This window comes from Lolium perenne, chromosome 7, assembly GCF_019359855.2.
Source record: "Lolium perenne isolate Kyuss_39 chromosome 7, Kyuss_2.0, whole genome shotgun sequence".
Classification (NCBI taxonomy): domain Eukaryota; kingdom Viridiplantae; phylum Streptophyta; class Magnoliopsida; order Poales; family Poaceae; genus Lolium; species Lolium perenne.
Window position 1 is genome coordinate 184,595,436 of NC_067250.2, and position 27,881 is coordinate 184,623,316.

At 47.8% G+C, this 27,881-nt stretch overlaps 1 protein-coding gene across 1 annotated transcript; it reads left to right on the plus strand.

Annotated features, from left to right (window-relative positions):
• Window positions 1-1,441: 1,441 nt before the first annotated feature.
• Window positions 1,442-5,100, plus strand: LOC127314738 (transmembrane 9 superfamily member 2). Its single transcript, XM_051345261.2, has 8 exons — window positions 1,442-1,717; window positions 1,788-1,988; window positions 2,371-2,411; window positions 2,534-3,113; window positions 3,200-3,337; window positions 3,428-3,584; window positions 3,661-4,145; window positions 4,592-5,100. The coding sequence occupies exons 2-8, from the start codon at window positions 1,837-1,839 to the stop codon at window positions 4,809-4,811; spliced, it is 1,773 nt and encodes a 590-aa protein (XP_051201221.1). The 5' UTR covers window positions 1,442-1,717; window positions 1,788-1,836; the 3' UTR covers window positions 4,812-5,100.
• Window positions 5,101-27,881: the final 22,781 nt, after the last annotated feature.

Below are 27,881 nucleotides of genomic sequence, written 5' to 3' on the forward strand. Positions count from 1 at the left end.
TTATTCATATTTACTATTGATAAATATCAGGACACCGGGTTGATAGCTTCTAAACTAAAAAAGATTCGCTAAAATGTTTAAAATAAAATTAACTTTGGGGTTGATAATTTTATACATTTACCGTTGATCACTTAAGTACGGAGGGGTTGATTATTCCAAACAGAGAGGGTTGATAACTTTTAGTCCGAAAAAAAGTTGCTCAAAACATATCAACATGGGTGCTAGTTTTGAAGATCTCGTCGAGACGGATTTATTGGTGAAAGCGAATCTTAATTTGGAGTTGTCGTTTGAAAGTTAAAACGTTTTGGATTTTCAAATTTGGAAAAGATTCCGCTGACATCAGCAGATTCGTCTATTTGTGCATGCATGCATAACTTTTTCTCAATACCCTGCACCAGGTTGATAATTTTATACATTTACCGTTGATCACTCAAGTACGGAGGGGTTGTTTATTCAAATAGAGAGGGTTGATAACTTTTAGTCCGAAAAAAAGTTGCTCGAAACATATCAACAAGGGTGCTAGTTTTGAAGATCTCGCCGAGACGGATTTATTGGTGAAAGCGGATCTTAATTTGGAGTTGTCCTTTGAAAGTTAAAACGTTTTGAATTTTGAAATTTAGAAAAGATTCCGCTGACATCAGCAGATTCGTCTATTTGTGCATGCATGCAGAACTTTCCCTCAATACCCTGCACCAGGTTGATAATTTTATACATTTACCGTTGATCACTCAGGTACGGAGGGGTTGGTTATTCAAATAGAGAGGCTTGATAACTTTTAGTCAGAAAAAAAGTTTGTCGAAACATATTAACATGGGTGCTAGTTTTGAAGATCTCGTCGAGACGGATTTATTGGTGAAAGCGGATCTTAATTTAGAGTTGTCGTTTGAAAGTTAAAACATTTTGAATTTTGAAATTTGGAAAAGATTCCGCTGACATCAATGATTCGCCTATTTGTGCATGCATGCAGTAACTTTTCCTCAATACCGCACTGAGGTTGATAATTTTATACCTTTGCCGTTGATCACTCAAGTACGGAGGGCTTGATTATTCAAATAGAGAGGGTTGATAACTTTTAGCCCGAAAAAAAAGTCGTCGAAACATATTAACATGGGTGCTAGTTTTGAAGATCTCGTCGAGACGGATTTATTGGTGAAAGCGGATCTTAATTTGGAGTTATCGTTTGAAAGTTAAAACGTTTTAAACTTTTAAATTTGTTCCTTTTTGCATGCATGCAAATGTACGGCAAGGTAAAACACGTTTGCTCCTAATCATGTCTGAAACTGATCGCTCGCTAATCTCCTAGCGATCGAGCGCCAGCTAGGGCAGCCCGTATATAAGAGGCTTACTAGGGACTTGTTCGCAGTTAATTTTCTTTCGATATTTATCAGATCGCTAGCTATCAAATCTGTAACCTCGTGTTCGCAGTGAAAATCCATCTCATCTCTCCTCCACGACGACTTGTCCTCACCCACCATAGAGACCGGTACACTTCCTCAATCTCCCTTCTCCCCTCTCCCCTCTCCCCATTGTTTGACCTACCCAAGCTCGGATCCCACCGAATGCGGTTCTAAAACCTCTCCTCTGCTCTACAACCGCCGTAGGCGTGCCGTACAGCCGCCGTCCCACCCCTCCGCGCGCGCGTCGCCGTTCCCGTTCCACCTCACCGTGTCGCTGCTGTCACCACCGCGTCCGCGATCTCGGAACATCGGTTTTTGAGGTATGAGCTTCTACTCATCCAGTAATTGCTGAAGCCCGAACTAAATCCACGATTTTTGGTTGGGAACCAGTTGCGGTACCTAGATCCGCACTCTCTTGGGTCCAGAGGTGCTGGCGGAGATGGCGAGGGTGGAAACGGCGTGCGCTGTTCTTGCGGTGGCTCTGTTGGCGTGTCTGCTGGGGGCTGGAGCTGATGGCTCCGATCACAGGTACAAGGAGGGAGATCGTGTCCCGCTTTACGCCAACAAGGTCGGACCTTTCCACAATCCAAGGTATAGCAACAATTCTCTCGCCAAGCTATTGTTGTTCATGTCTGGGTACACCGTCTGTCTAGAGATGCGGCAGTAGCTACGGTCAAGTTATAGTAGGATTACTGCTCACTTAACGCTAAGAGCATTTCCAGTGCGCAAATTAGTAGATACGAGCAGGCACGTATGCAATTGTGGGTTATCGTAATATGGATATCCCAAGTCATACGGGAAGGAGCTCTCTCCTCTCTGCTTGCAACAGTGCCTTGTGAACTTTGGCAATTTCACAGTTCAAGTATTACCTCAACCATGTCATGTTAGTAACTAAATAGCAGCTTGTTAAGATTGGATTGCTTTTCTGTTAGGCCATGATCAGGATAATTGAGTTACTCCTTTTGTTTTGCAGTGAGACATACCGGTACTATGATCTACCCTTTTGTGCACCAGGTTTGTAATTGTTTTAATGCCACATGCCTTCTGCTGTTACTTGGCTTCTATAGCAGTCTCTTTGGTTGGTTATTGCCCAAGTCGTTTTTCTTTGTTATTAACTGCTGTCTGGTCTGTAACAGATCACCCCAAGGACAAAAAGGAGGCTCTTGGGGAGGTTCTAAATGGTGATCGGTTGGTTGATGCACCATATGAGTTAAACTTCAACGAAGACAAGAACTCCAAGACTCTCTGCCAGAAAAAATTGTCTAAGGAGCAAGTCGCCAAGCTCCGGGATGCAGTTGCCAAGGATTACTACTTCCAGATGTACTATGATGATCTTCCATTATGGGGATTCCTTGGTAAACTGGAGAAGGACAAGGAGCAGGGGGGTGGAAAGTACCTTCTGTTTAAGCACATCCACTTTGACATCATGTACAACAATGACCGTGTCATAGAAATCAATGTCCAGACAGACCCGAATGTGGCTGTAGATATCACAGAGGACAAGGAAGTGCAGGTGGACTTCTCCTATTCAGTAACATGGAAAAAGACAGATATTCCTTTTGAGAAAAGAATGGAGAAGTACTCTAAGTCTTCCTCTATGCCACAGCATCTGGAGATCCATTGGTTTTCCATAATTAACTCATGTGTAACGGTACTTCTCTTGACTGGCTTTCTGGCAACAATCCTGATGCGTGTGCTCAAGAACGATTTCATCAAGTAAGATCTAAATCATTGCATCACATTCTCATCACATGGTTTGTAGCTTTACTCAATGCAGTCTTAATCCCCCTTTTTTGCTGAAGGTATTCTCATGAAGACGAGTCCCTTGAAGACCAAGAAGAGACTGGATGGAAATATATACACGGTGACGTCTTCCGTTTCCCGGAGCAAAAATCTCTGTTTGCTGCAATCATTGGATCTGGATCTCAGCTTCTTGCCCTGTAAGAACTTCCTCGATTCAGTTTATGTTATGATCCAAACTATGTTTTAATGATCCTAATAGCAACTTACAAATGCTTCTCTTTCGATAGTGCAATTTTCATCTTCCTCCTCGCAATTGTTGGGGTCTTCTACCCATACAACAGAGGAGCCCTTTTCACTGCCCTTGTTGTCATCTATGCTCTGACATCTGGTATTGCTGGATACACAGCAACTTCCTTCTATCTTCAGCTCGAGGGAACAAACTGGGTAAGGCATGCATTAGTGGTTGGTTTCTTCAATTCTTTGCTGCTTTATTTGACAACTTCTGCTGTAATGTTTTCAGGTGAGGAATCTGATATTGACTGGCTGCTTGTTCTGTGGACCTCTTTTCCTGACATTCTCCTTCCTTAACACTGTTGCTATAGCATATAGTGCTACAGCAGCTTTGCCTTTCGGTACTATCATTGTCATTATTCTCATCTGGGCACTCGTAACCTCTCCTCTCCTAGTGCTGGGTGGTATAGCTGGGAAAAATAGCAATACAGAATTCCAAGCTCCTTGCCGCACAACCAAGTATCCTAGGGAAATCCCTCAGCTACCCTGGTATCGAAGCACCATTCCCCAGATGGCAATGGCAGGGTTCCTCCCTTTCAGTGCTATCTACATCGAGCTATACTACATATTTGCCAGCATCTGGGGGCACAAGATATACACCATCTACAGCATCCTCTTCATTGTGTTCATTATCCTCATCATCGTCACAGCGTTTGTCACAGTGGCACTCACTTACTTCCAGCTTGCAGTTGAGGATCACAAGTGGTGGTGGAGGTCAGTGTTCAGGACATCGATTCATCTTGTTTGTTAATGTTTATTCTTCATGCTTACTTGGTTACTTATTTGTTGTGCTTGTACAAGAAAAATGAATCAAAACCAAAATAAAACATGTAAGGAAACATGTAAGGAAACATGTAGCTCATCATTTACTAAGTAGATGGCATGCTAGATCAGTACTATGCTATATCCAACATAAGTAGTTTGATTGAAAGTTATCTGTTTCAGTTTGTACATAATGCACTACAGTGCAAGATAAACACTTACTCTTCTAGGAAATTTGAACTTGAAGCTCCAGAATATGAGAGACACTTCAGGAGAAGCCTCATCATCTATATTCCGCATGTTATGTTTTTTGTTCATCCTGCTGCAGTTGAAGGTGGTAATATATCCTTTAAAGTAGTAGTATCCTAAAAGTTTTTTTTTTTTGCTTCTGTTTGCAGATCTGTCCTCTGTGGAGGCTCCACTGGTATTTTCATCTTCTTCTACTGCATCTACTACTACCATGCCCGGTCAGACATGTCAGGCTTCATGCAAACATCCTTCTTCTTCGGCTACATGACCTGTGTCTGCTACGGTTTCTTCCTCATGCTGGGAACTGTTGGTTTCCGTGCATCACTGGTATTTGTGCGACACATTTACCGTTCCATCAAGTGCGAGTAACCAAGACTGCAGTGGTGTGACGTCAGTCATGGATATCAGTAGGGAAGCTCAAGAGAAGCAAACCGGCAGATTGCTCTCGGGATATTGCTTCTGAATTTTGTGTCCAAGCAAGTTGCGTGTCCTGAATGTGTACCTCCTCACTCACTATATTATCTTGGAGTTCCACCAAGGAATGATGATATAGTGTGTAGAGGACTGATACTAGAGCCGGCACTATAGTGATACGTTTGTAGCTGTATCTTCTGTTGTTGAGTCTAATATGAGTATGACCCTTTAATTTGTTCCTGAATCCTGTGTTTGCTCAGTTGCTTGCTAGAAATGTGTCTTACCTGGTGGAGAAAATAGTACAATCGTTTGTGAAAACATACAAAAATACCTGAAAATTGTGCAAGAACAGTTTGGCACAGGTTTTGAATGCGGCGTTTTGGGTCCTGGGTGTGTGTGCTCCCTTTATTTGAAATGCATTCTAACATATTTGAAAATGTCAAAAAAATTGAAAACCAAATGTCTACTGTCTAGTGTATATGTCCACATCCTACATGCTCACAAGTTGTTTCAGCGAAATTCGCCTTTTTGCAGCCCATGTAAAAAAGAAAAAATCTGGTGCTAAAATAAGGCATTTTTCATGACATTTTTTTAACAGTGCCATAAAAATGTCGGTTTTCAGGAAACATTATGTGTGCACATAGAACATGGTTATATACATGCGAAAACCTTTTCCAAAATGTTTTAACATTTAGAATTATTTTTTTGGATAAAGGAAGCATATGCACCATAGAAGAAAAGTGCATTTCCCACAGGTTTTCATTTATAAATTCTAGATGTAAAAAGACAACAAAAAATCATAATTTAGCAAAAGTGATCATGTTTGTGTAAAGTTTAATGGCCTTGGATTGTGGGGATGTCGCACCAACGAAATGGTTTTTATTTCAAAGGCGAAGAAGGCTTGTAGCTATTCTTATCCTCTACCCAAAGTTAACAGAGAAGGAAGGAAAATGGGTTAAAGTAAACAGTTAGCCTTGAGAAGTAAATGGGCTCAAGTCCTCATATCTGGACAACCTTTCTCTTCCAATTCCCCTACCAGTCTTCCTCTTCAAATATGGTGGGCCACGTTTGTATAGATTCATGTGTATCTATATGATAAAACACGTCTAGATGGACATATATGTGGACAAATCTTCAACAAGTAACTTCGGATAGAGGTAGTACTAAGTGAGGATGCTACTTGTTGGGATCGTTTTGTCTCTTCGAATATAACAAGAATTCAAATGACTACATTTTCTCAGTTGCCATGGGGTTGGTTAAAGTGGAATGTACCACTGCTTGGGAGTGGGGTTTGGACAACTGTTATGGTTGATGTGAATATCACCAATACAGCTCCAGAAACAATTATGAGTGGCAAGCAAAAGGTACTAATTTGCTTGTGTTAATTTGTTTGCTTGTGTTAATTTTTTACTTGTTTATTTTAACTGTTTATTTGTGTTAATTATTTTATTGTGTTAACTATTTGATTGCTCGAATTTTCGGAGCCTCATAAATGCAGTTAAAATGGAGTTCACAGATGCAGAAAGCAAGTTCTGTGTTAGGAATTTGCATCAAAATTATCAGAAGGTTGGACACAAAGGAGAAGTGTTGAAGAATCACTTGTGGGCCATAGCAAGATCTACTACCATTGTCAAGTGGCAGAAAAATTTGAACAAACTCCAAGCTGACTGTCTGCTACTTATGCTCGGATAGAACTTCTAACCAACACATGGATCAAGACATTTTTCAGTGATTTTTGCAAATGTGACATGCTACTGAATGACCATTGTGAAGTGTTCAATAGGTACTTGTTCTTGTTGTTGATCCATGTGTTCATTACTACCTTATGTTAATTCTCCGAATGCAAATTCTCAATGTCTATTCCTCTCTGTAATTGTAGCTATATATTAGAAGCTAGAGAAATGCCCATGCTTTCTATGCTTGAGAATGTGTTCTACGACTTAATGCACCGATCTGTCAGTAATTAGAAAGAAGCTAAGACATGGTTAGAACTATTTTTCCAAATTTAAGGAAGAAACTAGACGAGCTAATTGGTGGAGCAAGAACCGCATAGTTATTTCTGATGGAGGAGGAGAATGCAAAGTTTCTTGCCATAGTTACTTCTCTGGCAGGAGAACCGCATCATGAATTCTTTGCTACTGCTAGTGCATTTCTATTTGGTGGCCATAGTTACTTATGTTGCACCAAAGAATTCATGATGGCTGGAGAACCGCATAGTGCATTTCTTGCTACTGCTAGGGATCCAATTTCACTGGCAGGGAGTAGAGTGACAAATAGACACCAATAGGGGGGATTTCAGAGGAAGAGGCAGAGGAAGAAACACAGCCAGACAAATTGGAGCAAGAAGACCAGATGGTGTGGCAAATCTGCAAGCAAAAAAAGAATTGCACCATATGTTGCAAGCACATCGAGTATATCAGCAGGAGATGTTGCAGTTGCAACTAGAGGATTGTTTTACTAGAAGAGGAAACTACAGAATAGGCCTAGGAAGTGCTTAGCATATGATGTTTGGTGATGAGCAGCTGCAAAGAGGACAACAAGGCCAAACTGTACTTCTAGCTTTGAATACAATGCAGAAAGCCCATTTCACAAAATTCTCATGTATGCAGGAATATCTAGTGGAGTTTGATTTTCATTAGGATATATACCGCTTTCCATTTTATTCTCAAGTATGTTGCAAACTATGTTGCCAAGTTAGGTTATTGTGTCAATATTTGTTGTCTGAACTGAGATGCAATTCAGTGAATTTTCCTATGAATTGGATATGAAAATTTTAGTGTTTTTTCTTGCGGATCTTGTTAAAATTAGTGCTACTTTTTTTCTGGCAATGTTATCTCTCAAAACACAGACACTGTTTCTGTCAAAATTAACTCCAAGTCAAGTGCTATGTCATGTGAACATATTTGCAACACAACAATACGAATAGAGAACAATTATTCACGACAATTATATTCAATTTTGATAAATATAGTTCCAATCTACATCGTGCTTACAAAGATAGCCACTTTACACAATTGCAATCAGACAAAGCCAATTGTTATCAAGGCAAAAACTACATACAACATCATCCATACATCACCTAACACAACAAGGTCAAATTCCTTCTTCTCCCACTCTCTAAACTCTCACCATCATCGTCTTCTCCAATTTCATCCTCTGCATGATAACTTCCTGGTCAGCAGCTAGCTTCTCCAGCCTCATATTATCTGCTGCAACCATCCTGATCATAGTAGAAAAAATGCAATTGCCAGAACTTTGTTTCAGGCCATCTGATTCTCCTATTTTGCCCGACAACGTGACAAGTTGGTGTAGCACTTGACCCCAATCTGCAACTATTTGAGATCTTGGAGAAGTTCGTGTATGTCCCATGCACATAACTCTAACTGGAAACCACCGTTTCTTGTTATTCTATTAGGAGTATAGTTTCTTGCTGAAAAGACGTAGAGTATTTTTTTTCTTAATAAAGGCAAATGAAATGCTCTCTATGGGTTCCCACGGCAGGGGAGAAAAGTATGAAAAAGTTTGGCCAAACTATCAAGCATACCTGTAAGCTATCTCTAATATAAAGGCTGCTTCTCCACTGGCAAGGCTACAGAATTAGCTACTGCTTTCCGCTGATGGCCACGTACGCGTACACATATAATGGTCGATCGATCGATCGAGTGGGAGAGCAAGTGCTTTTCTTGTTCAATGAAAGGTAAACACTCCGTTCTTAAATGACTTTTCCGATGTGGAGGGGTTGCTGTCCCACAAAGCAACGATCGATCACTGTCAACCTCTACGCGTTGCGTTTTTTCAATTTTTCATGTCTGATCTTCCGAGTAAAGGCCGCATGTTAATTATCTGGAGAAATAACCTAGGACAACTAAGTGATTGCTATATTAGAGCTGTAGCTTTCGCCACAATCGTATAGTCAAAAGAAACACACAAAGGTACGACCAGAGGGGACGTGCGAAAAATATCCAGGGTGGACACACATGAAAAAAACACTACATGTTTTTCTATTTTTAAAAAGGCTAACTAGACCGAATACTAAATAACAAATTAAAGGTAGTAGTAAGGAGTTCTCAAATTTGGGAGAGAGACGGTGCGGTGATCAAGGCAATCTAGGCTACTTTGTTGCGCCTCTCGGCGGCTGGTGGGTTTTCGTCCTTGTCTTGTTTGGTATGGAGAGGCGGCGTCCACGCCGTGAAATTAGAATAAGGTTCTCTCTGCTCTATCCTAGCTTCTATAGTATGCTTAGCGTCGGCAGCGAGCTTGTGGAGTTGTGTGTCATCTAGTGGGACCTTGTTGGTTTTCGTAAACGTCTCAGATAATTTACTAGCCACATCATTGGTGATGGTTGATAAAGGGGTGAGGATGGCAGCGCACTTTCGACTCGTTTTAGTGCTTGTAATCGTTGCTGGACCTGGTCCAACAATCTATTTATACTTTCATTACTTTAAAATGTATTTGTACTATTATTGATGATTATTAATACCTCCTCTTTTCCAAAAAGTTGTCGTGGATTAACCTATTCTTCCCTGGAGCCGTAATCGGTTCTGTCTCGTCTCTCCCAAAAAAGGCGAACAGGAGGCGACTCATCTCCTCCCTCGATCAGCCGACGAGGCCATGGGTTTTCTCCACCTTCCTTCGTCGGTGGGGGGGGGGGGGGGGGTCTCCACCTCAACAGCTAGTAGGGTTAGGTTCTGTGTTTCTAGTGGCGGTGTTTCAATGATGACGACTCCGGTGTTTAGAATAAAGTTTCCCTAATCCCAGCTTCATCTTCGCAGCGCCCCCGTCGGCAAGGTCGAGGGATCCATGGGATATGTGTCCCTTCGATTCTATGGTGCGGCAGATCTAGTGTTTCTTAGTATTTTGGCAGTTGTTGTGTCAACGCAACATGGGGTTTAAGGGTGGGGGATCTGAAGTTTTTTTTTGAATGCAACACGTACTATTTATTGATCCATAATCAAAAAGTCATTACAAAGAGCCTCACGGATCAAATCCGGAGGAAGACCACGCCACACAGACATAACAGAGGAAACCCCTCTAGCTAATTGATGTGCAGCCACATTGAGTACGCGAAACACATGAAGAAAACTACAGGAGACAAAAACCATAGAGCTAATCCTGATGTCCTCAATGACTGTACCGAGCAAAGATCGATCAGTCACAGGGGAGGTTATACGTTGTATCACCGATAGGCAGTCCGAGGCGATGATGATCTTAGGGAAGCCCTCGTCAGAGGCGAAAGAGAGGGCACGGCGAATGGCCAACGCCTCCGCCAATTCTGGTAGCACGACATTATCAGATCGCTAGTTGAAAGCTGCAAGAAATGAGCCATTGTGATTTCGTGCGACAATACCAGTCCCCATCTGCCTCGACGACTTGAACATGGTTGCATCGACATTCACCAAGACAGTACCTTCCGGTGGCGGAGCCCATTTAACACTTGAAGAGAGCTCACGCCTATGGTTAGTAGTTGGTGTGTACAAGTGGAGCAAGATCGAATCCATGTATGCATTAATCCTTGCGGCCAGAGAAGCGGGATCTGACGTTTTGCCTGGATGATGTCGACGCCAGATTGATTTTTGCTCCACCTACAACGGGGCACTTCTTCAGCTCAAAAGCCTTTTCAGACGATGGTGCTTCCTAGTGTCAAGGAGAATGAGTGGTGACGATGGCAGTTGCAGAAATCCATGCGGTCTTCATTGTAAATTTATCTTTGTAGGATGTTTCTGCGTATGTTTCTCTCTCCATGTTTGGTGTTGTTTCCACGTGTGTAGTCTGTAAATTGTCAGTTGATAAATGGATGTGTGGTTAATCTATACCTAATAATAAAGCAAAAAGGGTTTCCGTCGTCCGTCACTTTTTGTTCCAAATTTACCCTTATGAGTTTGTGAATATTACAATGGCTGCCACCGCCAAGTCAACCGAACCGGTCGTTAGTTTTCTTTTCTGCCGAAGGGCGCTGCCCCACGCCACGCGCGTGTTTTCCCCGTCCGTCCACCGCTGACGTCCTCTTACCCCGATCCTTCCCCCGCGCGCTGGTTGATTCGGCCGTATCCGACCACGCCGGGATAGAGAAGCACTTCCCGCCTCAATTTTGAGGAGAGGAGCACGTGGCCTCCTTCGTTGACCTGGAAGCAGGAGCTAATTGTCGCCTCTTGACGGTGGCGCTCGGGGAAAGATTGACGAATTAGGCGGTGTGGGGTTTCTAGCGCCTACCCGATGTGGCAGGTATGGTGGCGACTGGAGGCGGCCAGGACCTCGGATCCGTGGTTCTGCAACGGGATGAGGTGCTTCCTCTGCGTGTGCTTCCGTCAGCTTGCCTCATGTGCGGCTTTGGGGCAGCAAGCGAGCAGCATGCGCCGGCTTGCCGGCTCACATCATGCTCGCCTCGCCTGGAATGTATGGAGGAGGCCCATGTGTGTCGACGATGATTTAAGCATTTTTCTCTACTCTCCCTGATGTGCGTAGCCCCTGGCAAGTGCCAACTATGTATGCCGTTCTTTCAGGTAGACTCAATGCAAATCTGATCGGAAATTCAGAGTTCAACACAGCGCCTACTAGCTGAGCTCTGAAACTCTGATGAAGTACTGTATCAATCGGGTTTGCTAATGTATATAGATAGATGACTAGATATGCGTTGTACGGTCAGCGCTGGCATGCGAGGGAGCTGAGGAGGCGGTGCCGGAGTGATACACAACTACGGGAGAATGGGGAAATGCACGGCTGCCTGGTCGCGAGGCAAGCAGAAGTGCCCAACAGAGTTTGCTGCTGCTTTTGTGAAGGCGTGCTGGAGCTGCGTTGCTTTTGTAACTTCACGGATTTAATTGCTATATGAAATGATTTATGGCTCTGATTGTGCGTGGTTATTGATTTGCAATGTCAGATATATTTACTTTTAAGAAAAAACACATTTTAGTTTAAATTATGTGGATTTATTTTATTTACTGCAGTGTTGACTTTATTTATATGGAAATCATCCAACTAGAATTTAAAATGATAAAGAAATCGAGGAAACAAGAAAAATTGGAGGAAAGGAACGTGAACAATTTGAGGAGTGCTATTGATAATGTGAGTTCAATCTGTCGTCTTGCTAAAGCTTAAACAATGTGAAACAAAAATTCATAAAAAGTGGTGGATCCTATTTATTCACATCATATTGACATTAATTTAGTACAAATTCTGTAGAGAGCAGTTCACTGATTATCCTGGTATGGTATTGCTCTCATGCAAGGCTAACACTTGTGTTTTTCTGTTGCAACGCACAAGCAATTAAGGTTTCTCCCCAAATTTTCGTCTGTTCTAGATTTAGCCCTATTTTTCAACGAAATCACACGCAATGCCACACTGGGCATTCTTCATTTGTCACGCTGCGAAGGGGCCGTACATGAATCTCAATCAATGGGCCGAAACCCAAAAGCCATGTACATGCCGTCCAAAGGATGTATTAGTCACATGCCACACCAGGATAACGAGTTCAATAGTCCCACATCGCACCATCATAACAAGTTTGGCTGGTTTATATACGACATTTTTGGAATTAACAAGTTGTCTCACTAAGATTTGATTAGCAAGGAATTACGGCAGCGGGGGATCACGGCAGCGGGGTACGGCGACATATTGAAGAAAACAACATAAATGAGGGATGTAAGAGGGCACCCTGAGGAAAAGGAAGAAACGCAAAATTGCTCCAGCCATCCGAACCATCGGCTAGGGGATGATGAAGGCTAGGCCCGATCGATGAACGGCGGCCTACCCACCGGCAGCGGGAGGATGAAGAAGGGACCGATCAATGAATGGCGACCTACCCACCGGCGGCAGGCAGGGGGAAGGGCCGGCGCTCGGGAGAACCGATGGGGCGTGTGGCCGGCTGGCGGGTTGGGCCTCTCACGGCTCGGTCAGGTAGAAGGAGGGCTGGGCTAACGTGCTCCCTATCTCTCACTCAAAAGATTTTATTTTCATTTGACAAAACATTTTTTATTTTTAAAAACAAAATGGAGGGAGTTTTTTTAATTTTTTAATTTAAAATAAATGTAGGGTGTAGTATTAGAAACAAAGCATGAGAAGGCGGGCAGTAGAGGAGTGTGGTGGCGGCGTGTTGAGCGTCAACATGGATGACAGAGCGGAAAACAAACACCGGCAACACACCGCGTTCTTGGGGAAGAGAGGAATCGCGCGGCATGCAACATGTTGGGAGAACAGGCGCAGGATCGTGAAGCTCAAGCTGGCACCCTCGAGCGATAGGGAGGCGGAGTAATAACTCAACAGGAGAGAGGAGGGTGGCCTCGCGCCCAAGATGTGAGTTATCTGCACACAGATATAAACAAATAAAAATACACATTTTAGCTTAATATGATACCGTTGCAACGCACGGATTTTGTGCTAGTTTTAAAAAAGAAAAAAGCTGTCGTGAATTTGAACATATCTATACACTAAATCACACGTAGATGCCACCAAATTTCGATAAATCTGCGATCTTTCTGTTTTTGATAGAGGAAGTAGATCGGTTTACCTTTTGGAAAATAAAAATACACACACGTTAGAATAGGCAGGAGTGACTGGACTTTCCATGTTCATGGTGGGAGGAGGCAGTAGCTCCACGAGAGAAAGTCCGAGCGAGAGACAGAGATGCGTCCAGTCGACCCATCATCAGTCCCTTTCAGCCAGCGACATGTTCCGAGCACCAAATCATTTTTTATCATCGTCAAATATTAGCCCTGCCTGCCCGTGCTACCTAGAGGCTAGAGAAATCGAAGACAGCGATGGGGCTGATTTGAAGCCATCTCGCGACTCTCATCTCTCGCTCGCTTCGGACGAGTTGTATCGTGATATCTCGGGGGTTTTAGTTGGGAACTCGGATCCACATACCACCATGCCTGCTCTGCTTTCTTAATGATTCGATCGCGATGTTGATTTGATTAGCAGTAATCGGGTTCGTCGATCAACGAGAACGTCGCGGGACGGGAAAGCTAGATCTGCTTCTACGGGAGCCCGATTAGGCAGATGGCCGGCGATGCTCGCATGCGTGTCATGCTCACGTGTGCTCGGACTGTCCGTGTTACATCTTCACCCGCGTCTCCCATGTAGTTATTAGTAGGGACGTCGGCATTGCTGTATCGAGATCGTCGGCAAATCATCCGCTATTTGGGGATGTTGCTCCCACACCGGTACCGGCGTCTCAGATGCCATCCTCGATAGAATTTGAATGTTGGAGTAACATTTAAAACCGAAATTCATACGAAATTTATATAAAAGTAACTCGAATTTAAATCTAAATAAAACTTAAACTTAACTCTAATCTACTGGCTGTACGTTGGGCCCGCGATGGACATGTCTGGTTGTCGCTCTTCGTCTTTGCCGCCTGCATCCGTGCCCGCCTCTCGGCCCCTGCTTCGCGTATCTAGCGGTGGAGCATGGCGACCGACGTCGCAGGAGCTTGCCGGTGGTGCTGTCCCCACGCTGCCAGCCTTTGCCGAGAAGCCTCGTTCTTGGCGTGCCTCGCTTGCTCGTGGGCGACCGGCTCGTAGTGGCGATGAGCGTTCAACTCGATGAGCTTCTGTCGCTCCGCCTCCATGAGTAGGCGTCCCGCCTCCTCCGTGGCCACTCGCTGGCGCGAGATCTCGAGGGCGTGCTCGAGGTTTGCGTCGTTGACGAAATCCCGCTGCCTCCTTCAACCTCCGGAAGCGCTGCGCGTTCAACGACGCCAGGATCGCCACCTCCTCTGGACCGGCGAGGGCCTGCGGCTGCTCGCCCCACTGCGTCGCCTCCTCCGCCGGCTCAGCTTTCGCGTCTGCGACGTAGGCCGCGTGCCACACCGCGAACCGTGGGTCGACGACATTGTTGGAGTTGTAGCCCGCGTCGGGCTGCGGCTCCGCCTGTGGTGGTGGAGTCACCGCAGGCAGCGCGCGGCCGTTGAGGCCAAGCATGGAGTACGTCGTCTTAAGATAGCACGACATTTTTGAGGTGGAGAGGAGAGACTGACGCGGCGGCCGTGGTGGAGATGAGAGGATAGCACCGCGGCGGTGGACGGCGTACGTACTAAATAGGGGTGCCAACTACCTGCATTTACGGCGGCGTAGGCGACTGGACGCCGAGTGGCCAGTCGCTGCCCTCGTCACCGCCTTGGTTTCCGTGCGGGAGACCATTAAACGCCGACGACCAACTTTCCTGCGTCGTGGCCGATTGGAACCATCACGTCCTCTCGCTGATAGCCCCCCACCCGCGAAAACCATCGTGCCACGAGGTGCCGGCGCGTCCGATTCTCGCCCTATGCGAAGGGGCCGGCACGGGGATGCTGGCGATACTATTGGGCTCGAAAGCCTTTTGAGGCGCACCGGTGCGAGCCCAAAAACCCCCACCGGCCCAAAACGCTATCGGGGCTATCGATATCGGGGCCGCCGGTGAAGATGCTCTCAGGCTGTTTTCGAGGAATAGTACCTTGCGTCTGCTCGGTTCATTTCGCCTACCGTCGCACACATCTTCGGTGCAGATTAGAGCAGAAGACCGACAGTCCCAGGACTACACATATCGTGGGTTTTTTTTTCTCTCTGCACAATTAGTCATCGAGGTAAATAGAATTTTTTTAAACACAGTACAATCATAGGCGCTAACACGTACATATATACACTCATTTCTATGAACGTATATACATATCCCTATCCTATGAGAATCTTCAAGAGTCTGAGTTTAGAAAATTAAGAAAATTTATTCGAAGGATTTTGAAATTGACGAAGTCACCACAGCTGCCTTGCTATTGACATGAGCTTTAAAAGAATATTCGGCTTTTATGAGAAACTAAAGTACTCTCTCTATCTCAGTTTACTAGGCATGCACGTGTACCTAGAACGTTAATTTGATCTATAGAATATAAATTACTCCTATAACACAAACATTATACTATTAGAAAGCATAAAACCTAAAGTTTCTAATGGTATACTTTTTTGTAATATATATCTTATGTTAAGTTGGTCAAATTGACGACCTAAGGATACGCGTAAGATTAGTAAACTGAAACGGGGGAGTAGCAAACCTAAGATTTAAACTCTCGTGGCTGAGGGTGCCGCTACCTCCTAACTATCCAATTACATATTAATGCTTAAATTCACTTTTTCCTAAAAAAAACTCTTATTTTGGGAAATTGATGCACCTAGCCAACCTAACAAAAAGTTGAAAGATTTTGTACACCCAACCATGGGTGTGGGCGTACTTTTTACCGTTCATTTGGTGCTGGAGATTCGTGCAAAGCAGGGTCCATGGAACATTTTCCTTCACTTCTCTCATTTTCATGTCGCGTTGCTGGCTCCTTTTCTCCTGGCTTTTCGCCGCGCGACACGGGCGTGACTGTTTGGGGACAGCTCCAGGGACGGACGTGCTGACTTTGTCTAGAAAGTAGTACGAGTAGGTTACTAGGGTGCGCTCCTCCATCCCCAACCTTCTCCCAACCTCTCTCCCCTGTATTTCCTCGTGCTGTAGCCGCCGCCGTCGCCAGCGAGCCGACCAAACCGCACCGCCGATGCGCAGGTAGCGCACGCCTTCACCGTCCGCCATCGCCGTGCGCCGTCGCCAGCGAGCCGGCCACACCGCGCCGTCGACGCGCAGGTACAGTACGCCGCGGTGAATTCTCGCTGTACCCTTTCTCATGTAGTTTCTCCGGCCATGTTCTCTTTACCACCACCGGCAAAAAGTCCAGATTTTTTTGCCTCCCCCACCGTGTGTGGTAGCGTTTGATGTTCACCACCAGCCTCTAGATGCCGGCGCGGCTGCTGCGCGGTACAACTACTCCATCTACCATCCTCTCCGCTGTGCCACCGGCTCGCGGTTACAGTTCATCGTTGCAGGACCTCCATCTCTTTTCTCTCTCAATATGCTTGTATTGTTGATGTAATGACGGCGACTTGAGCAATTTTGCAGGCAATGGCTGCCGGTACTAGTCCCAGAGGGAGATTTCCCCAAACAGATGGCCACGCCGCCCAAGAGTTGGGCACTGGCATCGATGACGCCGCCGCCCAAGAAGGGACAAGCGGCATCGACGACGGCAGGTCCAAAATCCGGGCGTAAAAAAAAGTACGAGCCACAAACACTGGGTATCTCTCCTGTCAATGCTGAATGCCTTTTGAGTGTAGCCAGATGGAAAATTAAGTTCAGAGCCTACTATTTTTTTATATGACTGCTTGGTTTAGGAAATCGTCTACTCTTTCACCAATTCGTTCAATTCTTAGGAATGTCTTCTGTCAATGCCAATTTCTTCTTTTGTTACAGCCTGACGATGGACAGTACACCAGGGGATGCTGTTGTTTCAGCTTGCTGAGGTGAGTTTGTGAAACACAGAAGCTGTTAAATTTCAGTACAGTTTTTTCCTCCAAAACAATCAGGTCACTAATGATGATGGCGGTGCGCCGGATGTCGGGAAGAGCATGATCACCGGCGCTGAATTTTTCTCATCCCTTATGTGCCGCTCGAAGACGGCAACTCTCTCTGACATTGGGAACCAAACTGTCGACGATTGCAACGACGACTTACTAAGTCACCAGCGGGCGTTTTGTCGACACCGAAGTCCGGAACACAATGCAACGCTGGTTTTGGGCTCGACGCGTGAACTGAGTGGAAGCGGCCATTTGTAATGGGGGAGATGTTATCATTTGTTTCAGTCTTAGTTAGCAGCGAGCTATGTAGCAGTTAGCAAATAGTTTTGGGTTACTCATGTATGATGTACTAAGGCTGACTGTACTGTAAGCTGTTCCATGAGCTGCTAGCTAGTTAGGTGTGTGTCCCGTTATCAATGGTGCGATGTACTATGATGTTTTGTCCAAGGATTACTCTCGCCTAAGTCGTTCTATATGCTTTGCGAACTTCTGTCTGAAACATGATGTTATTGGTCAGGGTGTGTTTTCCTCCTTCGACCCATCAGTTTGATTCGTGCTAATCATGCCACAAAGTTCTAGATCCATGAATCAATTCTTTTCAACTAATCTTAACAAAAGCATAAACACGTTTTAAGGTATATATTGGCTCTACCATCAGATTCAATCTGAGTGAAAAAATAAAGGTGAAAGAAGTGCAGCCACATCTCGTTGGCACCTAACACAGGGTCACACGCGGACAGGCAGCGCTCGTCCGGGCGATGGCATCGAGCCATCGACGACGAGCCTCCGCGTGCTTGGCGGCAGAGCAGCCGGCGCTTCAAAATCAGCGCGTACATATCTTCCTCCGCCGCCGCATCTGCCACCGGTGCATCCGCCCCTGCTGCATCCGCCGCCGCATCGCCCGCCGCAACTGCCGCCGGTGCTGCATCGATGGCCAGCTGCTGTGTAGAGAAGATTGAGACATGGAGCAGCAGTGGAGGCGCACACGAGGAAGGAGTGGATGAGAGGATGACGTGCGGCGGGCAAGGAGTTGAGGGATGGTGTGCCTGCCGGGTGAGAGAGGAGAAGTCGCATCCTGGGAATCCTGATGCCAAAGCCGTGTCGGGAGGCTTTCTACCTCTGTTGATGGGACCCATAAGCTGTGCAAAATTGGAGGAAATTGGAAACAAACATTTCTCTCACCTGCCATCTTGTCCGAATCTCCAAGGATCCAACGGCTACGAAAGCACCCACACCCATGCTTGGGTGTACAAATGTATTTCCGGGGAAAAAAAGCTAGACAAAATATTTACATTTCAACACTTTTCACCATTGTCTTGGATATTATAGTACTTAGACGTGGATTCGATGTGGGCTGCATATATTTTTTCTTTCCTTTTTAATGCTTCCTGATCAAGGTTTTTATATAATTTATGCACTAGCTAATTTAAATAAAAGTGTAAACTAATTAAAAGTAGCTAAGAAATATATTTATTTCGACACTTGTTTGTTTTCAAGAAAAATTGAAGATACTAAAGGTCCAAACTTTCTAGTAACAAATTCCAAATAAAATAATCATCACAATATTAGAGCATCTCCAATCATGTTCCCAAACAACGTTCGAAAAAAGCGCCAGATCCAGCGTTTGGGGGTCACCGCCGCTAGTTGACGCTTTTGGGATGCGTCTGTCGTGTCTCCAAACATAAATTTGAAAAAATTAAATTTAATCAGAAAAACTTGAATTCATTCAAATTTGTTATATATAACAATTTTTTAATGAAATCTGACCAAATTTAAACATGAAAAGACTAACGCCGCCTACAGCGGCTAGAGTGGTCGTAGTACTGGTAGAACTTGTTTTCGTCATTGTGCACAGTGTCGTACTTGCCGCGAGGATCGGCAGGCTCTTCTTTCATCGCGCCGCTGGGTCCAGATTCATCGTTGTTGCGCGTGAGGTCGATGAGAGGCATGCTGCTCTCGCGGATGGACATGGCGACCATGTTCTTGATGTACCCTGCCCAGGCGGTGTGGTAGTACAGCAACGACATGAACATGGCGTTGAATCATGGCCTGCCCTCGGGGTTGTCGCTACTTGCGATGAGGCGCTGTTGGCGGAGGAGCGCAGCCACCTCGTCATCATCTTGTTCCTTCACCTCCAGTTTCAGGACGAGGAGGCCGGTGCTACCACGACAACGTGGCTCGCGGATCGTTATGCCGCCATCGCTGCCACACATGTTCCGCTGTGCTGAAGTCTCGTACTCATTCACCTCACACTTGGGCATAGGGTAAGGGGAGACACGGTTGAAGAAGGAGGATGGTGTCAAGCGCACAGTCCATGATGATGAAGAATGGGAAGAGGACGAGTGCGAGGTCATCCCCCTCGAAGGCCAACGTGATGGAAACACCAGCAACATCTAGAGCCTTGAGACGCCATTGCGGAGACCGTCGACGACGGTGGAGAGCGTGCATCCCCGCACGCCCGTCCTTGTTCCATGACGTGAGCGATCCGATGAGGCCATCGGTGCTACGTAGCTCCTCGTCGTGTTGCACCTTGAAGAAATTGACCCACCAATAGTCATTGTCGGTGGCGGCCTAGGTGGGATCGACGTGCTCTTTTGGGCTTAGTCGGCGGTGTTGGGCCCTGATCTCGTTACGCTAGTGATCCATACATCCCCGGTGTGGGCGCCGGCATGATGCCGATCCTTTTGACCGCCATCTTCCAGCCCTCGCTGCTCGACAAACGCATATATGGCGGCACAGGGTACCGCGCCACGTACAACACCCACGCCTCTGTAGGATAACGTTGCATAGAAAACAAAAATTTTCCTACGGCGAACACGCAATCCAAGCCAAGATGCAATCTAGAAGACGGTAGCAACGAGGGGGTATCGAGTCTCACCCTTGAAGAGATTCCAAAGCCTACAAGATGAGGCTCTTGTTGCTGCGGTAGACGATCACTTGCCGCTTGCAAAAGCGCGTAGAAGATCTTGATCACGATCGGTTCCGGCGCCACGAACGGGCAGCACCTCCGTACTCGGTCACACGTTCGGTTGTTGATGAAGACGACGTCCACCTCCCCGTTCCAGCGGGCAGCGGAAGTAGTAGCTCCTCTTGAATCCGACAGCACGACGGCGTGGTGTCGGTGGCGGTGTAGAAGTCCGGCGGAGCTTCGCTAAGCTACGCGGGCAATATGAAGTGGAGGAGCAAAGCTAGGGTTTGGGAGGGGGTGGCCGGCCACTCAAGGGGGGCGGCCAAGCTATGGTCTTGGGGTGGCCGGCCCCCTCCCTTGGCCCCTCATTATATAGGTGGATCCCAAGTGTTGGTGTCCAAGTCTTCGAATAAGACCCGAAACCAAAACCTTCCATAGGAGGGGGGAAACCTAGCCCAACTAGGACTCCCACCCAAAGGTGGGATTCCCACCTCCCATGTGGGGGGTGGCCGGCCCCCTATGGTGGAGTCCACTTGGGACTCCACCCCCACTAGGGCTGGCCGGCCATGGAGGTGGAGTCTCCTTGGTGGTTTCTTCCGGACTTTTCTAGAACCTTCTAGAACCTTCCATAGAACCTTCCGCGACATTTTTATTTCACATAAAATGACATCCTATATATGAATCTTATTCTCCGGACCATTCCGGAACTCCTCGTGATGTCCGGGATCTCATCCGGGACTCCGAACAAATATTCGAACTCCATTCCATAATTCAAGTACTACCATTTCAACATCCAACTTTAAGTGTGTCACCCTACGGTTCGAGAACTATGTGGACATGGTTGAGTACTCACTCCGACCAATAACCAATAGCGGGATCTGGAGATCCATAATGGCTCCCACATATTCAACGATGACTTTAGTGATCGAATGAACCATTCACATACATTACCAATTCCCTTTGTCTCGCGATATTTTACTTGTCCGAGGTTTGATCTTGTTGATCGCCAAAACCCACCGGCGGGCAGCGGCCTGTCAACACGGTAGAGCCGGGAAGAGCCTAGAGCTGCGGCTGGCTGAGACCCCTCCGAGCGACGGCCCGCAATGCTCTTCTGGTCACACGCGGCGATGCGAAGTGCAAGGGCGTGCCACCTGACCTATACCTGGTCAGGAAGGTGATGGGGATGCCTCGCTTAGTTCCTGCATGGCATACACGTAAACATTAAATCGTAGCCTCGATCGGCTCTCAGTTATCTCGTGAATCGGCTCAAAGAGCCGATCCACCCATGATCCGTACGGGGTGCACGAATACTTGGTGATCCTGCTTGATCAAGATAAAGCTAATGAGATCTACGACGATTTAGGGTTTTCACCGCATAATCGGATCATCCTACTCCAGGTTGGGCCTCGCGGCCACGCACGGTGCTCGTAAGCCGATCCTAAACAAGGCCACACAACCAACGTGACGTTGATCATCGGAACATCCTGTTTAGGACTTGCGAACGCCACCCTACGTGCCGCTGGATCCTCCCCCCCTTCGTAAGGCCTAACTATTGCAGATATTAAACTAATCCTTGCGGAGCAAGGAGCAATCGTAACGGATCAGATCTACTAGATGATGAACAAGCAGGGTGCCGCCCCCACGCCTGAGATAGGCGTGAGGGCGGCTAGACATGCGAGGGTTGCACTACGTAAGCATGTTTATACGAAGAGCTATGCTAACCCTAACACATCTATGATAACTACGTTGCCCGCCATCACAGACGCTTCAGTACGGGCAACGCATGAACAACGTGGGGCTTGTGCTGCCTAGATCGCAAGATGCGATCTAGGCAGCATGTCGCTTACCTGATTGAAACCCTCGAGACGAAGGAGTTGGCGATGCGCCGAGATTGGTTTGTTTTTGGGGTGAACGTTGTGTTGTTGTTTATTCCACAAACCCTAGATACATATTTATAGTCCAGCGGACTTTCTAATTCGGACGTGCACCTAACCGTGCACGAGTAAAACTCTAACTTTTAATCTAAAGATACGATCCACTAAATTACAGATACAATGGGCAATTCAGCCCAACTTCGTGCATAAGGCCAATTCTTGTTTTTCCTTCCACGTATATCTTCAAGTCTTTCTCAATCGTGGCCCACCTCCGACTCGGTCAAATTCTGGTGATAACACATGCCCCCCTGGTTTTGGAATTGGTAATTCCAAAATCACTCTGTTTTCCTTCGTCGGGTCATGTCGTGGCAGAACCGTCGCGATATCCTTCATCATGATGCCCCGCCTCCTCAACTTCTCCGCGTGATCCGGCAGTTTTTTTTTCTTCTTAGGCACCACTTCCTCGGAAACTGCTGTGGCATTGAATTTCCACTATATCTCCTTTTATTTAACCGCTACGCACAGTTCTCCCCCGTATCTCCATCGCACTAGCACTCCAAAAGCCCTCCTGCCACCATGTCTTCCTCCTCCTCTGCTCCATCGGGTCCTTCCAGCCAGTCCTCCGCATCCCGTGAGCCGACGCCGGAGTACAATCCAGCAGAGGTCCATGCAGCGAACATCCGCCGCGCCATTGCGGCCGGGGAGGAGTCAGACCACGACTTCTCCATCTGGTCCGAGGACGACCAGTCCTCGACGGACGGGGAGAGCGACCTCCGCTTCCTCGCCGTTGGGGCAACGGAGGAGGAGAGCGACGACGACAGCTTCTCCTGCGACTTCACCTCTTCCGGGGAGGAGGAGCAGGAAGAGGAGGAGGAGGACGACGACGAGAGCTCCTCCGACGAGCCGCCGGCCAAGCGGTTCTGCCCTTGGCCGGGCAATCTTAGCGACTTCGACAGCGACGAGGACGCCGCTGACGAAGAGGATGAAGACAACGAGGACCCGGTCGGCGGCCATTGGAGCGACGATGAGCCCGCCGGGAGCAGCGCCGACAGCGGCGACGACGGCGACGACGAGGGCAGTGATGGCCCGTAGATAGGACCTCTAGAATAGGGCCAGTAGTAGTAGATGGGGCAATGTATCCCCTAGTACTTCCTTTTGAGAGCAATCAGCTCTTTTATGTAAGAAATCTAATCAATGAAGAACTTTCCCCAATTTGATCTTGCCGATTTCCTTTGAGTTTAATTTAGCCGATTCCTCCTTCTACTGACCTTGCCGATTCGCCCCCTTTGCCAATGCGTAATGAGCCGATAGTACCACACCGGTTCTTTGAATTTCACCCTTCCCTTCCTCAACCGATGCAGATCTTTCAGAAAGCCTTTGAACTTTCTAACCAAACCCAATAATCCTCTTCAGTACTCATCATCGTGAAGAAGGTTGCAATGAAGGATCAGCCGATAGTATCCCCAATCGGCTCTTTAAACAGAGCAAAAGAGAGCATCCACCAGGCCTGCTGCCCCCCGAGCCTTACTCGAGGCGAGAATGTCAGAGAGAATGCGCCAAAGCCGATCCCTTTTCTTCCTCCGTTAGCCGATAATCTTTCGTCCCAAAGATTGGAAATCCTTGACAACGGGGTTCAGGAACCCGGATCGGCTCGAAGTGGCTGAAGAAGTTTCCATTGTTTTACTCACTCGAGGCAACAGAAGGTACCACCGTTGGCCTGGATCTGGTGGAGACTCGATAGACATTGCATAATTTCTGCTAAAGTCGATGGTTGTGCATCGGCTGTCTTTCAATTCTAACGTCGATGCCCTTGCATCGGCTGTAAATTTTTTGTTTTTTTTTTTTTACCGCCGATTTTCTCCCATCAGCCCCCGTATTCATTGCACACATGTACCCCTGCATCTGCTCCAGATTCAGGTGCCCCCGAGCCGAATCGTTAAAGAATGGCGGATATCGGCTCTGTAACTCGCACGTCGGCTCCTGATAGGGTCAAAGGTGAACACAAGCAGAACATGTGGTGAGGATAATTTTGGCCGATTGCTGGGATCGGCCTCCATAATGATTAGAGCGCTGACTGAAGGTTCTGTAATGTCCCTTCATAGACTTTTGGGGCCGATCACAAGGATCAGCCTCGCCAAGTTACACGTCGCTTTGCTTTGACTACATGGTCAGGCCGGTGGATAAAACCAGCTTAACCCTTCCTTTTGTCACATCGATGCATTCGCAGTCGTCTAAGTTGATGCCTGAGAGGGGTTCTTGGCCCGCTGCTTCCCATGCGTTCATGCCAGCCGTTGAAACTTCAACTGAATCATCGGCCTGGACGACTTCTACCTCATCTCCATCCCACTGTATTATGCATTGGTGCATCGTGGAGGGAATACAAGCGGTTGGCGTGGATCCAATCTCTTCCCAACAAGACAAAGATAACCGCTCGTGCTATCGACGATGAAGAACGTTGTAGGGATAGTTTTCCTTCCTACGGTCGGATCCACGTTCGTAACTCCCCGTGCCTCGACGCTTGGCCGTTGAAATCGCTCAATGTTACATTGGTCTTGATTAAATCCGAGCTAGAGCGTCCCAGCCCGACGTAACATAGAATACGGCATGATGTTAATCGCCGCTCCGGTGTCTACCAGCATCTTGTTCACAGGCCTCCCATCGATATATCCTCGCAAATACAGGGCCTTCAGATGCCGTAGCTCTTATCTTGTGGCTTCTCAAAGATAACCGGCCGTGGGCCGCGATCAAGTTGTGCCACGGATGTCTCATCTAACCCCTGAGCACCGAACTCTGAAGGGAGGATGAACACCATGTTCGTGCTGCCCGATGTCTCATCATCGGCTCTCCTTTGTTTGGGGCGCCACTCCATTCTCCGTGGACGACCCTCTTCATTCAGGGCTCGCTGAACCTTTGCAGCCAGATCAGGCCGTGCCTTCCTTAGCGTATGCAAGTATAACCTTTCGGCTTCCTCCAGGCCGCGCAACCGCTGAACCCTGCGTTTCTGTGAACGGCTGAGTCCGTCGTGGCACCACCTTGGACAGTGGTACTGTCTTCTTCTTCTTCTAGTCCCTCGTCTTCGAATCCTCAAGATCTGCCCAACGAGGTGACTCAGCGCGTTTGCTTGGTGGTGGGAGAGGCCCTAAGCGCTCAAACACGTACACGTTGGCTGCCTCCTTCTTCTTCTTGTTGCATTCGGGCAATTGCCGATTGTGGGCAATCGGCTCATTCCCGAATCCCAGCGGTGTCTAAAGAAAGGGCAGTCCCAAGAACCGGCGTTGTCATCTTGCTCCCTTGGCCTCGTTCGTGGCACGGCGCTCGTGCTCCTCCTCATCGCGATCCTGCCGACGATGTCTTCTCGGCTTCTCTAGCCGCACGATCTCCTTCATCATCACAGTTGGACCGTCGGCGTTGGTCATACCGACTCACATATTTGTTGAGGAGGTGATCGTGAGAGAGGTCGCTGATATCTTATGTTCTTCACTTCTCCCTCTCGTGACGTAGCGCTTGCCATCATGATGGAGCCGATCGCGTGGAGCGGCCTCTTCGTGTCCTTGCTATGAGAGCAGCTGCCCTCATCTCCATCTTTGCCGTGAGTGGTTCCCAGGCCCTACCATGTTGATGCTGAACGTGGGACCTGGCTGGCAGCCCTCGGGGTAGATGACTTCTACCATGTTAACGGCGGGGAAGGGCTGGGTGTCTACCTTCATGGCGTACTGGTTGAAAATTAAACGCCCCTTCTCTATCGCCGCTTGGATGTGCTGACGCCACACCCTGCAGTCGTTGGTGGCATGGGAAAGCGAGTTGTGGAATTTGCGATGCGGCTTTCCGTTTAGCTCTTGCGCCGTAGGGAACTTGAGACCTTCAGGAATCATCAACCGTTTCTCCTTAAGCGGAGGTCGAAGATTTGTTCAGTCTTGGTCACGTCAAAATCAAATCCCTGGGCGGCCCTGGTGGCTTTACCCATTTGCAGATACGGGGTTCCTCCCCGAGTCCACTCAGCCACTGCTATTTCTTGGTCTCCCGCAGCACTTCACCTTCCTCTCGTATCGACCATGACTACTGCACGCTTGAACTTGTCTTGGTACAGTGTCTGGGTGGCGCTGTTCATATGCCGATAGTTTCTGAACCATGTGCGCCGCCGAGGATAATCTGCTTGGGAGGCCATGTCCTTGAGCTGTGTTGCAAGGCCAGCTACCGCGTTCGATCGTTCCTTTTCAGCTTATACGAACCGAATAACATCGGTTCCTAAGATTCCTGAAGCGCTGGATGTACTCTGTCACCGTTTCTCCGCGCTTCTGACGTAGTTGTGCTAGATCGGCAATGCTAGACTCGGAAGCTTCTGAATGGTATTGCGTATGGAACTGTTCTTCCAATTGCTTCCAAGACTGGATGGAGTTTGCCGGCAAAGAGGTATACCATCCAAAAGCCGATCCTGTGAGGGACTGTGAAAAGAGCCTCACGCGTAGCTGATCCGACACCGGCCGGTCCTAGTTGCGCCAAATATCGGCCGATGTGCTCGATGGAGTCGGAGCCATCCGATCCACTGAATTTGGAGAAGTCAGGGAGCCGATATTTAGGTGGCAGCGGGATCATCTCGTACTCGTCGGGGTACGGCTTGGAATAGCCGATTGCCCTCCTTTTCGGCATAATGCCGAACTGGTCTCTCGCATGGTACCGATCTCGATCCACCGTGCGGCTGCAGGAGATGTATTCGAAGATTCGCCGGGGTGGCGTACTTAGCCAGCCATGTTTGCTTTTCCAGCCTACGAGCCAACTGCAGGAGCTGGGCTCGGGAGTTTCGTCGGGGTGGCGTACTTAGTTAGCCACGTCGCTCTCAAGCTCTCGTTGCTGACGTTCCTCCCGTTTGCGCCGGAGTCCCCGACGTTGTGGCCTGGTTTGAGAGTGGCCGTTGCCACAATCGGCACATACGTGCATGCGTATCCTTGAGGGATCTCCTTGGGCGCCTCAGCCAAGAACTGGTAGTCACTAGGGTCACCACCGATCTTGTAAACGACGAATGCCGGTGTAGCCGGCACTTCAGCCGGTGCTGCCAACGCGTATGGCAGCGGTGGACGGACCGGAGTGGCAACTCTCCTTGGTGCGTCCCGAGAGCTGGTCCCTGACGGCGAGTACCGGTGGCTCATGATCTCCTGGATCACGCGCAGAGCGAGACGCTCCAACACGTTGACCAAGTTTTCGCAGTGGCGGTGTAGCGAGTGAGCCACCAAGTAGTTGATCTCCTGCCGAAGGGCCCCGGTGTGCGTTCCTCCGACGGGGCAGAGAGATCTATCCCATCGAGTGCACCTTGTGGTGAGAACCCCTTCCATCTGATGCCATGGGTACGGGTTCTCTGAAAAGAGCCGATGAGGTCGGCTTCGAGGGTGGCCTTGATCTCGTCATGTTTCTTCTTGAGCTCAGCAGGCAGCTCCTCGTAGGTGACCGCAGCGTGCCGTCCGCCGCCATCTCAGATGTAGATGGCGATGTGGTTGATGTAGATGATGGTCCCACCGGGCGTGCCAGAATGTGTTGATCGCCAAAACCCACCGGCGGGCAGCGGCCTGTCAACACGGTAGAGCCGGGAAGAGCCTAGAGCTGCGGCTGGCTGAGACCCCTCCGAGCGACGGCCCGCAATGCTCTTCTGGTCACACGCGGCGATGCGAAGTGCAAGGGCGTGCCACCTGACCTATACCTGGTCGGGAAGGTGATGGGGATGCCTCGCTTAGTTCCCGCATGGCATACACGTAAACATTAAATCAGTAGCCTCGATCGGCTCTCAGGCTATCCTGTGAATCGGCTCAAAGAGCCGATCCACCCATGATCCGTACGGGGTGCACGAATACTTGGTGATCCTGCTTGATCAAGATAAAGCTAATGAGATCTACGACGATTT